This window comes from Rhinolophus hipposideros (assembly GCF_964194185.1).
Source record: "Rhinolophus hipposideros genome assembly, chromosome: 20".
NCBI lineage: Eukaryota > Metazoa > Chordata > Mammalia > Chiroptera > Rhinolophidae > Rhinolophus > Rhinolophus hipposideros.
In genome coordinates, this window is record NC_138066.1 from 23,821,838 (window position 1) to 23,838,326 (window position 16,489).

A 16,489-nucleotide genomic window follows, 5' to 3' on the forward strand; every position below is an offset into this window, starting at 1 on the left:
TTCTTTCGTTCTTCTAATTTACACAGTTTGCTTTGTCCCCTCTAGTGTTAAATGTAATCTATTTACTGTTTTGTTTGATTTTTGGTTGTTGAAAGAGTGGCTACAATCCTAATGTTTAAAATGAACTAAAAGTTGCTGAAACTTCTTAAATATTAAGGGTTTAAATTTCCTGTATCCCAAATCTTAGAGTGCTCTAAGAATAATAAAGTAAGGTAATGAACTTCCCACTTATGGAGGGCGATTTTGTTTATTCATTTTATACATTTGTGTGGCTTATGTGATCGAGGCTAAATTGTGCCACAAATATAGTGGAGAGGAAATGGAGCCGAAAGATTTTTCTATAATATATTTATTGCCTATCTCAATACATCTTTTATCTCTGAAGCTTTTTGGACATATCTCTTATATTTCCCCCCACTTGTATGTTTGGCATCTTATAAACATTGTTTCTAACTCTTGATCTCATCTCCCTGTCGAGGCTTATGTTTGCATTCCTAGCCTCCTAGTTCTAAGCTCACTTCAGTATCTTTTTAAAGGAACATCGACAACCTACTTACAGTTTTAGCAACAGTTAGTTCCTTTTGACATTTAATTTTTACGTATAAATTTTCTAAATGTATTGAGTTTATTTTAGATTTAAGGAAAGGAAAATAGGCAAATTTACATGCAGTCGTGAGCACATTAAGATAATAATTAACTGGTAAAAATGTATTCAGATTCGAAAAGGAAAACCAACTAGCAAATTGTTTATTTAAAAATGTATATATTTATGTAAGTATATATAAATATTTGCATAAACATATATACATTAATAAATAATTATTTAATAATTAGTACAGTTTTAATTCTCCAGAACACACAGTTTTAATTTTACTGACATTTAATAGCACTAGTGTCACGTTCCAGGCAGGCTGCTCTGTATGTAGTGAGAAGAAGTGATGACGATATCATTAAAAACCTCACCCCATCTTGCAAAACAAAACAAAAGATTGGTTTCTTGTTTTCAGGTCGATTTTTGTGGGACATTTGTCTACCTACCATTCCACCCCTCCCCAAATACCTATAGTGATGTCTGTGGTACCATAAACTGTTTACATAAAAAAGCAACAAGTGTTTTTCTTGAGATGCATAAAGGTTTATAGTATTTGTACTTCACCATCTATCACTCCCCCCAAAAGTTACCGGGACAAACAAGTCAATGTCCAGTCAGAATTGTCCTTGAACTCTTTCCATCTTGAACTTTGTCACCTAAATCGTTTGGTTGTTGTGTTAACAGTCTTTTACAAAATATGTATATATTATTCATTTTCTTTTAATTGCATGTTCTACTTCCTTGGCTCCTGTGAACAAGCATTGCTTCCGTCCAGTTTGGTATGTGGGTCAGAAGGCACTGTTTCTCACCAGGGCGCTGCTGTTTCCTTTTCCTACTTGAATAGATTACAGATTATACTGGAATACGCCTGAGAAAAGGTCAAAAAGGAGGGTGAATGTCCTGGAACTGCAGCTGGGAAGCTTGTCATTCTCATCTAGGATAGTGGGGGTGAAAAAGACAGAAAAAGAGAGAGAAATAGAGACCTCCATCCCAACCCAAAACGTCCCACATTCAGGAAATTCCCATTTGCACAGGATACTTTTTATATTATCTGAAGGGATTCTATTTGGTTTTGATTAAATAATTATCGAGTGTTTGGCTGAGAAAGCTTTAATGTTAATTTAGATGGCAAGCAAGAGCTAAGCAGTGTTTTTAACTTTTCAGAGCCCAGATCTCCAGTGATAGTTTCAAAACAAGCTACCATTGTACTCATTTTGACAGAGTCAAGAAGTCAGGAGCTTTTCAACTATAGAGTTAACTTAGTTAAACGCATTGGTATATTTTGGATTTTTATCCCTGTCCTTTCCACAACAGGATATTAAAAGCAGACCAAAAGTTTTGATCTTCTGTGGAAAGCAAAATGCGCACACACACACAAAAGCCCCATATGAACTCATTACCCAGGTTTTATTTTGGAAACATATCACGTAGGGAATAGATAATCATGTAGAGGTCTTAGAGTAGGGAAATTGTTGGAAGGAGAGGACAATAATAGGATTTTTGGGGGTAGGGATCTTCCCATAGAATTATCTTCTCAGGAATGCCAGCCTGTCACGTCAGCATTGGCTTTCAGTTGCCTCATTAATTCAATTTCAAAATGTAAGAGTTCAAAATATTAGCAGACCAAGGACACTGACTGAGAGTGGGTCTTGTGGATGAGTGTGTGGAGAGGTGATGAGAACAGACTATGATACTATTGGAGGAATCTAATACATAGGAAGGTTTCTATTGTAAACCTTCAGAGAAACAGAGTGCCTAGTGTATGTGCTCTGTGTCCCTGTTAAGGATCAAAAAGTGAGAAGATAATGCAGACCTCCTACTAACACTGGTCTCCCATAGGGCACTGTCAACACTGCCTAGTGTCCTTTTGCTGTTTTAGAAATGAATCTCTGCCATTTTCATATTTATCCCTGCATCCCTAATGACAACAAAGGACAATGCTCCTTTATCCTCCAGACGTGCCGTTAGGTCCATTTTACTGGATTGTAGTCCTTAGTTTCTTACCCCTTGTGTTAGAATCTTCCTTGGACCCCCATCACCAACAATCTGTAGCTTGTGCCTCTAGAAACCTAAAACAAAGTTTTCTTTCTCACTGATATGATACTGTTGTAATATACTTTCTTATGTACAACTCTGATTGAATACTGAATGCTGTTTTAATTGCTTTTATTATTCCCTTTGGTTCACAGCATGGGGGGAACAGGGAAATTTTTTAAAGGGAGAGATGGGGGAGAAGGCATCTAATTACATTTATATCTTATTTTTCCTCTTGTTTTCATTTAAGAAGAAATGCATGCATACACATAGATACACTGAAATTAGTTTAATATTTAGCATAATCTGAGATGGTCAACAATTTCAGGATCTGGCTGGCTTCAGAAATTTCTCACAGTTGGCCATTTGCCACGTTCACATGTTCTCACATCACTTCATTCAGAAGCTAATACCAAGCTGGCAGCTTCTGCAGAGAAGGTAAAGATAAGACAGAAAGGAGTCTAGCTGCATAGCCACATTACCTGAGAGTTGTTGCTGATGGCTTTTCCACAAACGTTCAAGTTTGTCAAAGCCCAGTAAATCTTAGAAAGTTTATTTTCCTTGTAGCATCTGTGTTTTATAATGGGTCTTTTAATTTGTTTTTACTTGGTCTGCAGGGATTTCTTTTGTCCGGAGTTTTCAGACTCTGTCTTTTTTTTTCTTTTTTTCCTGTGGAAGTGAGTCCGTTAATGATGACTGGTTGGGGAATATGCCTCTCTGTAAAGCTGACCTGACACGCTATTCCTCCAGTGCAGCAACAAAGCCCATTGTTATTTTCTCTCTCTACTTTTATCCTCAACTTAATCCATTTTCCTCTGTGTTTTTATGGTATAGAATGTCTGGGAAAATATACTTTGGGACAATGCATAAATGATAAGATGGCATTTTGGAATTAGCAAAACTTTAGTACACAGATTGGACCGTGTCAACCTCATATGCAGGCAGTGCTACTGTGTATTAGTAAGGAGGTTGAGAGTTCCTTTACCCCCCAGTATAAGCCATCTGCAGGTATTCTTCATGTAAAACAGGAGAAAAAAATTAACAACGAGCACATGAGGTTGTTTTCATCATTCATTTAGAGTCAGTGGTTAAATTAAACCCCAATGTGAACTGTTCTGATTCAGTGCTTTGTTGTAACATTAAAAACAATAATAACCATAAACAAAAAAACAACTGAAAATAAAGTATCCTAGCTTTAAACATCAAGGGATGTTTTCTAAATTCTGATTTTTAAATGATTTTCTATTTCCAAATAGAATTACTCCTTTAATTTATTGAGAAACCGTTTTATTGGCATTTGGAATTTTTTCCCTCCAAAGGATCTCTGTCTATCTTGGGGACTGGTAAACCTTTAAAGGATCAAAGCTCTAGTGGATTTGGATAAAGACCCAAAAGCCTGAAGGCTTATGGAAGTTTATCTATATAGAGTAAGCCCAAAAAACTAGGATGAGAGTCTTAGAAGAGCTTATTTTCTCATGAGATTTTTGGGACTTCCTCTGTTTGGATGTGCCAGAAATAGTGTGAGAATATCCATTCTCATGGCATTTGTCACTTACAGGTCTTGTCCCAGCTGGAATTGGAAAGTATAATGGTGTGTGAAATATTATATGTATTTTAAGGCTTTATGAAGCCCAGCAGTAAAACTGCAATTAAACAACCTCTGCTATTTTCAATGTATTTGTACAAAAAAAAAAAAAAAAGCAAGCATAGTAAAGAACGGTTAGTGAAAGTTACATTTAGCACTTATGTAGTAACTCTTCATTGATCTCAAAAAATTTTAATTGGACCATTCCTGTCATATAAATGCCTGAGAGGCGGAGCAAAGAAATAGTGCTACTATCCCTCTTTGTCCAAAGGGAAATTGAAGCCTAAAATAGTGACACAGACTTAATCGACGTCTAAGACGTGAGACACTACAAGTTTCATCCTGTTGAACCTCATTGTATTAAGAAGCTTCCAGCTTAATGAAAAATTCTGGCTTGGAAATTTAGCCTTGTTATATCAACTAAGGAAGTGTTTCAAGATTTATTTTTCAAGTTACTGAAATCCAGGCTCCTGGCCTACTCTACATGAGACTAAGTAGAGTAGTGAGAGGCATGGATTCCAGCACCTGACTATCTTCTGAAGTACTTTGAGTCCCCTCCAGAATTAATTTGTTTTCTATATACCACAGGGCTGTATTTTCCTTTACTTCCTGGGTATGGGGAAAAAGACATTTTCTTCATTCATTCAGAAACATTTACGGAGCTGTCAATGATTAGTGAGACATTGCCCCATACTCTGGAGGAGTCTCCAGTTTTCATGGAGGATAAATCTGGAGGTTTGTTCGAAGCTAGCTGCATTTACCAAGAAAATCCATGACACAAGAGATAGGGAACATTAATGTTTAACCAAAGACTTTGAATAGTACAAAGGAGAAGAAGGGATCATTACATTATTTTTGTGTATTTGATTTATTGAGTATGAACTTTCTAAAAATTTGGTTTAAATTTTAATGTATATGTACGTATATTTACATGTAGTTCATTAATTGTCCGCTAATGAAATCTCTTGTCTAAGCTAGTTCCCTCATTTTACTAACTCCTGATGTAATTGTGCACATATCTCTTCTTATCCTTTATTTTCTATTAGAAAAGTAAAGGTTAAGAAGATATCAAGTTCCTTCCTTTGTGCTCAAAATTTGTGTACCTCATCTCCCATTTTAAGTTGCCCCTTTAACACAACAATAAAAATGTCTTCTTCCATTTTGTTCCTGAGACATTTTGCAGATATCATTATTAGCATGTTTTCTCCCGTTTAAAATTTTTTTGTTTATATGTCTTTTGGTGTCATTATGCTATGAACTCTTTAGGAGTTCCTTGGAGTTACTCATCCAGGACTAGAACAGGGTCTCATACCAATAGGCTCAAAAAGTGTAAAGTGAAAGAATGAATGGTGAATGAAACCTTTACTTGGTATAGTATCATCTTGTTGATGTCATCTTTTCAGCTGCAAAGTCCTTAAATCTGTCTTTTATATCCATTACCTCGATCATTTTTTAATCAGCGTTCCCTTAACCCTTTCCATCTGACTTTTTAACTCTTTACTAAAACTACCCTATTGAAGTTTGCTAGTTAGTAGCTTTCTCTCTGAGTTTGTCTTTCTGAACCATGTCATCATTGACCATTTTAGTAATACATTTATTCTTTCATTAAAGCTATTTTTATAAATTGCTTGCCATATCCAGTAAAATACATCAGTCTCTCCCCCCTTACCTGTAGTTTTGCCTTCTGCTGTTTCTCTTACCTGCAGTCAACCATGGTCCAAAAATACTAACTGGAAACTTACAGAAAGAATTCAAGTTTTAAATTGCATGCTGTTCTGAGTAGTGTGTTGAAATCTCTCCCACTGTCCCACTCTATCCTGCCTGGGATGGGAATCACCACTTTGTCCAGTGTATCCATGCTGTACATATAGTACAATAAGATATTTTTGAGAATGACATCACTTTTATATAACTTATTACAATATATTGTTATAATTGTTCTGTTTTATTGTTAGTTATTGTTGTTAATCTCCTACTGTGCCTAAGTTATAAATTAAACTTTATCAGAGGCATGTATAAATAGGGAAAGACATACATAGTATATATATGGTTTGGCACTGTCTGCAGTTTCAGGCATCCACTGGGATCTTGGAATGTATCCCCATGGATGAGGGGTGACTGCTCTATAAGACAGACACTACCCCTATTCTCATGAACATAAAATCTACCCAATTTATGTTCCTCTTTCAGATGGGCTAGATTTCAGAGGCTACATCATAAACATAGACACCAGGAGTAAAAGCCCATAAATACTTGGATATTGCTTGACAATACAGTGTCAGTCTGAGAGGCATAGGTCTGAAGTATCTAGTAAGGTATTCTGAGGTTGTCCTTTACCCTGGTGAGCTATGAAGGACAAGCTATGGCTAACTAAACTGCAAAATTTCGAGCTTCTCGGTGAATCACTTCATTTTCCTAAACCACTCTTCCTATCTAAAAGTTCAGTGAGCTCAAAATCGGAACATGTGAACTGTTTCCTTGCTGAAGAACTTACCTAATTCACCTCTGCTTCAGTTGACAGGTTTTTCCTAAATCTGAAATCGTTTTATCTTCCTACTGCTTTCCATTATAGTTTTCTCTTCTCGTTAGAAATCCCTTGCTATTGCTCACATATGCGGCATCCCTTCACACCCTCTGCTCTTCATGTTATCCTCCATGCTCGGAATATTTCTTCTTTTCTACTCATCCATATTTTGCCCATCTTTCAAAGCGTAGGTCATGTTCCATCTGCTCCGTGATCTCTTCTCCAAGTAATTGATCTCATATGTACTTATCTTTAGTACTAGGCAGTTAGAACGTAATTATTCCTGTTTCATGCGTATTAGACTGTAAGCTTCGTGACAACAGAGAATGCAGTCCTCACAGCATGTAATCTTAGGCTAAGGCACTTAACAAATATTTGACTGCTAGTTGTAAAGTGTGTGTGTTCTACACAGTTCTTGAATTTCCTCAGCTTGTGACATAGTTAATGTTGTGGTCTGATTTCATATCCAAATTAGTATTACCATATTTGTCTAATTGTATATCTTGCAACTATTTACATCTATATTGGTCTTAAGAGTATCATGATAAATCACTTTGAATGACTTACCTAGGAAACAGTTTTTCGGGTACTCCTCCACAAATATCAAATGTTGTAATAGGATTTCACTCTTCATATTACCTAGAAGGTCTCGTGTTGTATGAATGTAGATATTATTGAGTAATTTGTCAAATGGCCTAAAGCAGCTTGTGCACATTTTGAATGTTGTCTTTTATTTACCTCTATGAGTGTGGGTCACGTCAGTTAACTTTAATGTGAATTCTGGTATGCAAATTGGGGGGATAGATATTTATTTTTTGTGAATTTGTCTTTCTCCTCATTTTGCTAAAGAGATGTTTGTAAGTGTTTAACTTGATAATTCCATAGATTTGTGTCCAAGAAAGACGTTGCATTTGGTTAAGCCATTATCCAACTTCATCTTGTAATGATTTTTTAAAAGGAGCCTGTTACTTTTCCACTACCTCTGAAGCTACCATTAGATACAGTGTGGTGGTTTTCTCTCTATAGTGAATTCATTCTAAGAGTAAATGTTTTCAGGATGTCTTTTAGAAATATCATTACTTAAGACCTTTTGGTGGTGGTGGGGGGTGTCTTTAGTTTTCTATATAAATCTGTCTCTTTAATTCAAATTAGTACAAATAAATGTGTGGGTTCACTGTCACTGTTATTTATAAAATACCATATTTATTGCTAAGCATATCACCGATGCAGATATTTTTATGAAAAATCAAGAAAAATGATTTGAAAGAAGATTGGGTCAGTAAGGTGTTTTCTGTATTGAAGAATTGTTGGATTATAAATACTGGTCTCATTTCCATGACATGGATAATGTCAATTTTTATGAAGTTTCTGTGTAAGTGCATGAATTATAAGAATCACTATAAAAGTCCAATAATGAAAAAACTGTGGTATTGATGACAAGACAGAGACATGGGTCAATGGAGCAGAGTCCAGGAATAGACCCACACGTGTATGTATGATCAATTGATTTTTGAGAAAGGTGGAAAGGCAATTCAGTGGGGAAAGGATACTCTTTTTAACAAATGGTGATGAAACAAGTGTACATTAGTTTTCAAAGCAACTCAGACCTCACTCCATATATAAAAATTAACTCAAAGTGAATGTATCTGATCTTGCCATTTCTGTTCACTATTGTACTGGAACTTGTAACCAGGACTGTTAGGCAATAAAAGAAACAGAAGGCATCTGAAGTGGAAAGGAAGAAGTAAAACTTTCTTCTTTGAGGATGCCATGATCGTGGATATAGAAAATCCTAGGGAAGCCACAAGAAACCATTAGAGCTACGAAACAAGTTCAGCTTATAGGATACAAGATGAATGTACAAAAATTATTTCTTTATACTATTTGGCACTTTCCCATAACCGTACACATACAATTATTATGTCCATGCAAACATTCATTTACTCTGACCAGCAATTCCATTCCTAGATTATTTATTAAAAAAAAAAGAGGAAAAAGGAAAAAACCCTGTCCACAAAAACCTGTACACAAATGTTTATGGTAGTTTTATTCAAATTAGCCAAAAGCTGGAAACAAATCAAATATCCTTTCACTGATGACTGGATAAACAAACTGAAGTACTTTCATGTAATGGGAACATACTTAGGAATAAAAAGGAAAAAAAATATTGATACATGCAGGAACATGTAGAATGAATGAATCTCAGATGCTTATTGGCCAAGCGAAAGACGAGACCCAATAAGCTATATATTTTGAGAGTTCATTTATAGGACATTTCTGGAAAATGCAGAAGCCTGGAGAGGGAGAAAAGATAAATGCATACGGGGAGTTTGGCTTGCTGGTAAGCCTAGAGTAATTACTCTCTCTGTAGATCAGATTTTACTTCACAGTGGAGTTTGTTTTTCCTGGTTATTAATGAGCCATGATGACTACTCTTTTTAATTTGTGATATTATTGCCCAGCATAAAATAAAGAGAAGTATGTCAGTTTATGTTTTTAAATTTTATGGTGGGGAATGGTAGATATTGGGAGGAAGGTGATGGTTTTGCCGATGACTTTGGTCTGTTTCATCCTATGTCGCTCATGCTACTCTCCATGCGAAATCATCCTTACAACTCATGTTTCTTCTGCCCTCCGAGCCTTCACAGACTGCCATGGTTGGCATGTTCTCCCCACCTGTTCTCAAACTTGTTTCCGGAAATGCTCTATGCCACCTCTAGACTAATTTAGATTTTCCCATTTTATTTTCTCTATCTTATATTTGTTTATAACACCATTAAATTTTACACTATTTGTATAACCATTTAACATCTATCCAATTCAGTATCCTCCATTCCCAAAGACTAAAGTCTCTGTTTATAATCAAGTCACACTTGGTGTTCCCAGTATCCTTTGTTTTTTCCCCATCCATATGATCATGATTCTTTTAGAATCATTGCTGCCTTTGGTAACTTCTTAAAATGATAATCGGAGTTAGTGCGAATCCTATCAGAGAAGGAAACTTCCCTTGGTGATGCTTTTTATTTTTCTCTTTGTAGGGAAACTAAACAGCCAAGACTCTTACAATAATTTTGCCAACAACAACCCTGGCAACCCTCGGCTCTCTCCTCTCCCCAGCTTGATGGTGTTGATGCCTCTTGCACAAATCAAGCAGCCAATGACATTGGGGACCATCACCAAACGAACAGGGTAAGGCCTCAGGCTTGGTACTTTTTAAATAGCTGTTTAAAGGGGTTGAATATATTAAAAAAATCAAATATACTTTTTATTTGTGTGGTTCTGATTATGTTCTTTATTCCTAGCCCACGTGAGACTTAATGGCACCAGATTAAGTACAAAGTGTAGAATGTGCACAATCATTCTTACACACAACCATGTGCACACACATTCATAGAAAAAACAAAGCAGTGACAAGTTGTGAAAATGAGGATTGGCTAATAAAACCCAGACCCATCTACTCAGTCTTATTTTTGGTGCTTTGTGGCTTTGTTTGAAAAGTAGTTTCACTTTCTTGCTTTTGTGGACATGATCTGGATTTATAAGGACTCCCAAATTTTGACTAGTACTAATACTGAGGAGAGAATTTTGGGTGACAGCCATGTTTCTAATACTTAAAAAAAATCATGTATATTGAGGTATAATTTAAATATAATAATCTGTCATTAGTGTCAGGATAGTGTGATATTATGGGTAGTTTTCAATAGCCAGAGTCCTAAGCTTTGGTCTCTACTCAAGATGGGCCATTAACATCCTCAGAGACTGTTGATGACTCACTGCATTTCTTTGTGCATGTTTAGCTATTTTAACCTTTTAAAAAAATTCCTACCTGTTAGGAATATAAAATTATAACTTTGGATTCCTGAAAATATAGTGCTGTGTCTAAGATATCATTAGATATTCAATCATGTAATAACTCTGAAATTCCAGACTACACACACACACACAAACACACACACATACACACACGAAGAGTCAAAAAATGTGTACACATTTTAAGAGATGTTGTCTATGCTCAGGCAGTAGTTCACCATAATCAGAAGTGTCTAGACACTGATGGTAACCACTTTGAGCACCTCTTGTAATTGCAGAAGTCAAATATGACTTGTATTCATCTGTCGTTATCGATATATATTGAGTATTACAATTTTAATAGTGTTCCTTTCTTAGAATGTGTATACATTTTTTTGGCACCGTGTGTGTGTGTGTGTGTGTATGTGTGTGTATGCAAATTACCTATTTTCATCAGTAAGCAATCCTGAGGTTTAACCTAATTTGAAATGGAACAACTGTCTTAAAAATTCTATAGTCAGGAGAAAACCCTACCTTGGTTTTAAGTCCTCAGGATCTTTTCAACAAAAGGAATAGATTAAATTACTTGGCTGCTGTATCAGTATGTCTTAATTTTGTTGTGTTAGGTGGTAAAGTGTGGATAGAGGTCAATTTTGTGAATAGAAATACTCATTTTCAGGGATGAGACCTTTGAGCTCCAGATTTCACCCTAACACAGAAATTGATCCATTACCTAGTGGGGTAGTTTTTGTATTAAAGTGATCCTTGTGCTGAATGTAGAAATAAAATTGAGTCTGTGGCATATAAGGGGAAAAAAGGAAAACGAAAAACACAGCAAACCTAGGTCCCAAATCAGCAATATACAATTCTACAAAGTGCTTAGGAGTTTTTGTCTATTTTTCTGAATCTAAGTGAAAGAATACTGAGAATTGTTCTTTCTGAATTTAATTTTAGTTTTGTTTCTGATGTGTCTTGGTTGTTTTCAAAACTTAAGAGCTATGCTATTTTGTAATGCAAAGAATTAGCTCTCTTTTTCGAAAAAGCTTCTTCAAATATATCTCAAAGACAGTGACTGAAGTTCAATGCATGAAATCATATGATAATTTAATTCAAATATCTGTGGGGAGGGGTGAAAATTGAATCTACTTTTGTGTATATTTGAAATTTTCCATACTAAAAGTATAACATCTCTCTTTCACTCTCTCTTCTCTTGTTACTCTCTTCTTCTCTGCCCTTAGAAGAGTAGAAAATATTAATCATTTGGTGTCTTCCTATGCTACCATACTTAATTAACTTATAGATTAATTCTGTGTGTCCTTTTTAAGTTTGGTCACAATTCCTAGATTTTTAGAGCATGTGTATTAGGCTCCCTTATATTGTAGACAATTTAATAATTATTTATGAATGAATAAAAATATGAATTTGAATTATATGCTTTGGAATTAATATTAGTTCAAAATACATGTATCATATTGCTTACTAGACTTTTTATCTCAATACTTAAACCATTTTATTTTTGCCAATTTTTGAACTCTTTTTAGCATGTTCTGTATTGAAGTGTTGTGAGAGAATAGTTAATATTTCTCCCATAATGAGTTATACATTTTTAAAATTTTGATGTAGATTAAGACTTATAAAAAGTTACAAGACCAGTAAAAGGAATTCCTGTATACCCAGATTTCCCTGCTGTTAACAGTCTTAACGTATTTGCCTTATCATTCACATTTTCTCTGCTCACACAGACACCCACGTACATATACACACCCACACCATGTTTTTTCCTAAATTGTTTCAGAGTAATTTGAAGACTTAGTAACCACGTATTTGTACATATTTCAGTATTTAATTTTTAAAGACAGGGTATTCTTTTATATAACCATAATGTAATTATCAAAAGAAGTGATTTTTAAACTTTATTAGTTTTTTTTTATATAGTTGTTATCTGTAATGAATTCTTTACTTGTGGTGGAGATTTAGTGTGCCACAAATTACCCCACCTACTATTCTTTTTCCTCCTACCCTCCTACTATTCTTTCATTTATTCCTATTAACACAGGTTACAGTGACCTGTAAACACTTTGAAAATAGTATTCATAACCTGACTATTGCTACATTACAAGACTTAATACTCCTAAGCCACTTTCTGAAAGGTTCGTTGATTATATTCAGAAATTGCTATTCTTGCTATAAGTCACCCAAACATTCTTTTTCTTTTTTAAGTCACCCAAACATTTGGTCATAGAATTTTCAGAATGTAATTTGTGGTTTTATCATCCTAACATTTAGCATTTTCACTGAAATACATGTATTTGCCTTACCAAAAGTAATATTTGTTTTGCAAGAGCAAAATATATTCCCTGAATTTTCATTTTTGACATATGCTGAGATTTGAAGCAAATCCCAGACATTTCACATCATATTTGATCCCATTATTTGAAAGGCTCTATTTATTTCATTTTCATTAAAATTTTTTTTTACTATGGTTAATTCTCAAGACTGCAGGTAGCTAATTTGCATTATATCCATTAAATTTTATTATATTTATTGAGAATTTTGCTTGCCACATTACGTTCACCAGAGTGTGATGAGCAAATGGGATTTTCATTTTCCAGGTCTCTTTTCATTCTGGAAATTCTAATTTACTCTTAACTTTGCCTCTGTGGAATGCCTTTCCTAGCATTTAAAAAATAAAATTAACAGGAAGTATTTGGCATGATTATGTAGAAAGACAACGCAGTGCTGAGTCATGTATAGACATGTAAGTTCTATGACTACTTCCAATATACCTGATAATATATTTAGTAAAATTATATACTTAGGTTAGATCAATGTTTATCTGTTCCTGGGATAGGACACCCAACACTTTTTTTTTTCCATTTTAGAGGGAGAGTCTGTCCAAAAATTTTTTTAAATAAATGCATTAAGAGGTTTATTTGGGTAAATGGCCCCTAGTGGATTTCCCCCCACAAAGGGGGAAGGAACAAGCAGTAGACATTTCTCTTTGGACAGAAGTTAGAAGGCAGGAAATCTTGTTCAGTATCACCATGAGCACCTCCAGCTGTATTATTGCCATTGGAATAACAAATTTGATTATGGTGGAAGAAAACCCCACAAAAAACATTTATTTGTTTTTTGACATAAGGCATAAAATAAGCATTTTTTAAAAAAAGTTATAGTTCTAGCACAGCAGTTTCTAAAGATTGCCTAGGATCCTATATTTAAATAACCAAATTCAGATGACAACCTCAACTCAAACCTTCAGGGGATAAAAATGTGTACTTAACCATATTTCACATCTGTCCTCTTATTTTCGGAAATATATATCCCTGAAAGCCTGTGCAGCGTCAGGGACCATCTGTCTTACTCCAAGATATGCACAAGGCCAGTAGAACTACAAATGGCAAAAGACAGATGTATTTACACCTTCACATTCTATACCTTGAAGCAGCACTTGGAGGAAATAAGGCCTATTTTGGCAACAGCTGTTGCTTAACCCTGTCATACCACAGTGTACACTGATGAAGGCAGAAGAAGTGCTAAAAGTCATCTATTCAAATAGAATCCGTTTTCTTGATGGAGGTCCTGGAAGGCCTCCATCATAATAACAAATAAGAATAGTTCTCCTCCTCTATTAAAAGTGATCTCCTTATCTATTAAAAGTGAAACAGGGCAGTAAGGGATTGCTCCACATTGGGAAGTGTTAAGTTTTGTGATAGGGATTTATTAAGCATGATTTCATAGATAGTTGGTTGAATTAACGAGTCCAGTAAGTGACAAAATTTTTTAATGCTTCCGATGTGAAAATCGACAAAATAATTTTTTATCACTATGCTTCATTTTATGTACATCAAATCTAAAATTATAAATATACAGACATCATTTTGTAGGAAGAAGCAGAGAATAGTAAAATAGTAAAAAGAGGCCAGTGTAATTTCATAGGCACAAAAAACATGGAAACTGGGAATGAAGTTACTTCCTTGCGTTTAACTAGCTGATCGTTTTTAGTGATGTAAACCTGAGATGATTTGCTCTCTTTTATAGATTTCCTTCCCCTTAAATGGGGCAGCTTCCTGCTCCTTTCCCCAACCATCTTTTTATTTATTCGTTTCTTTGTGAGCAATTTGAGGTAGATGTTAGAAACCTTGAGCCCGACCCTGTAGAAGTAGGGTAGGTCATATAGTAGAAGAAAATGGACATAGGAGTTTGAAGCCCTGGCTTCTCATCTTGGTTCTGCCTCCTGTTACCAGTGGTAAGTTTCTTCATCTGAAAAATAAAAGTTGATAGGTATAGATTATAATTTTCAGCCTTACAGTGTATGAGTTCCTACCACGTTTTTGGTCCCATGACCTCATTTCTAAGCCTGACTCTGGGCCAGTGCTGAGCAAGCGTTCCATTTAGAAACTATAGATGGTTGTTCTTACTTAGAAATGGCAGCATTTAAAAGCATTTATTTGATTACCTCTAGTTGAAGTTTGTAGACTAAATCTGTCATCAGAGCTTGCTACAGTGAGTAAATGACATCAGCATTTGCTAGGCCTTGAAGAAGGTCTGTTCCTTCTTCTAATTCAATGAGGTCTACCTTGGCTTATCTAGACAGTTTGGCCTGAGCCCCAAACCGTACAGGTGAAGTTCTGAGAATTAAATGGAAAAGATTTGGAGAAAGACTCACCAGGTACAGTAACACACCGTAGTTCTCCACCTTCTAGCCCTGTCTTGTCTAGGTGTTAGTTCTTAATAGCTGAGCTATAAATGTTTGGTTCCAGATTTAAAATAATGGGCAATGTATTTTCTTCCAATAGAGTAGATATGGATATGTCTACATGTGCAATATACTTACCATAGTTGTAGTTTCCAGTTTTTGTGCTAAATCGGTGGAGTACTTAAATCACACCATAGTTTGTTCCATTTTACCATAAATCTATGGGTTTATTTTTTTTTTGTATAAAGTCTGCTATATACTATATTAAAAGTCAGAAATAACTTTCTACCAAAATTTGACCATCTATTTAGGCTATTCTAGCCACTGCCACATCTGGCAGAATTTGAACATGATCTAATGTTTTTCTAATGAAAATCTTGAGTTTGTGATTTAAATTTGCATGTTGAATATGTCTCAACTTAGGGAACTACTTGTCTGTTTCAGCTTCACTTTGCTGAACAGATGAACCATTTGAGAGCCCACAGTGCCATAGGTCTCTTTAATGGGGAGCAGTTAAAATTAAATTAGTGAAAAATTAAAAGTAACATTTGAAAATGACACGAGGACTAATTTGCTCATATGCTTGTGAGTCCATTTCAGTTGCTCCTTAATGGGGTGGGGGAGGGGAAGGCATGCAGAATGTAGCAGAGTCATTAGAGTTTCTAGAATATGTTGTTAGAGAATACAGCTTTACTTTACAATTTTACACATAATGTTGTATAGCCTTTCTTCTACTTTTTCTCTATTCAGTACCTTTAAAATTTGTATGTGGTCATCCTGCTGTCCATTAAGAGTTTGTGCCTCAATTCTCATAGGACATGATCAGTTGAAAAATAGGGCTTTCCAAGTTTGTTTATAGAATTTTCCTCTTAAACTCCGACTAGTCCTTTAACTCTGCACAAGATTGAACCTAATCATTATTCATACCTTTTTAGTACTAGAGTCAGTTATAGAGGATTTCTCCTGTTCAAATCAAATGTAGTCCGACTTTTTTACTTACATTTAAGAAACCATGACACTTCGCTTGTTTTCAGCTATTAAGACCAAAGCTTTTGTGGTGCTGTGTGGCATTCAACAGAATGAATCAGAGTTTAAAGACTTACACAGCATTAATGATATAAAACACAATTCCTTCCTGTCTTCTGTGAATCTCCAGAAAAAAAACACTTGGAGAGCCAATGGCCAAGTCATTTCATGATGGACTCTCAGTTTATAATAAATTTTTATGGATTTTTAGTCTCTTGGCCACTCCTGATGTTTTTCAAT

The 16,489-nt window shown here is 35.1% G+C and overlaps 1 protein-coding gene across 18 annotated transcripts in view; it reads left to right on the forward strand.

The window, feature by feature from the left end:
• BCAS3 (BCAS3 microtubule associated cell migration factor) overlaps nucleotides 1–16,489 on the forward strand; it is a 568,714-nt gene that overhangs the window by 252,714 nt on the left and 299,511 nt on the right. For all 18 annotated transcript variants that reach the window (XM_081029000.1, XM_081029006.1, XM_081029003.1 and 15 more), the window contains one exon: nucleotides 9,774–9,924. In XM_081029000.1, the coding sequence (XP_080885126.1) occupies nucleotides 9,774–9,924 (151 nt within the window). The remainder of the gene's footprint in view (nucleotides 1–9,773; nucleotides 9,925–16,489) is intronic.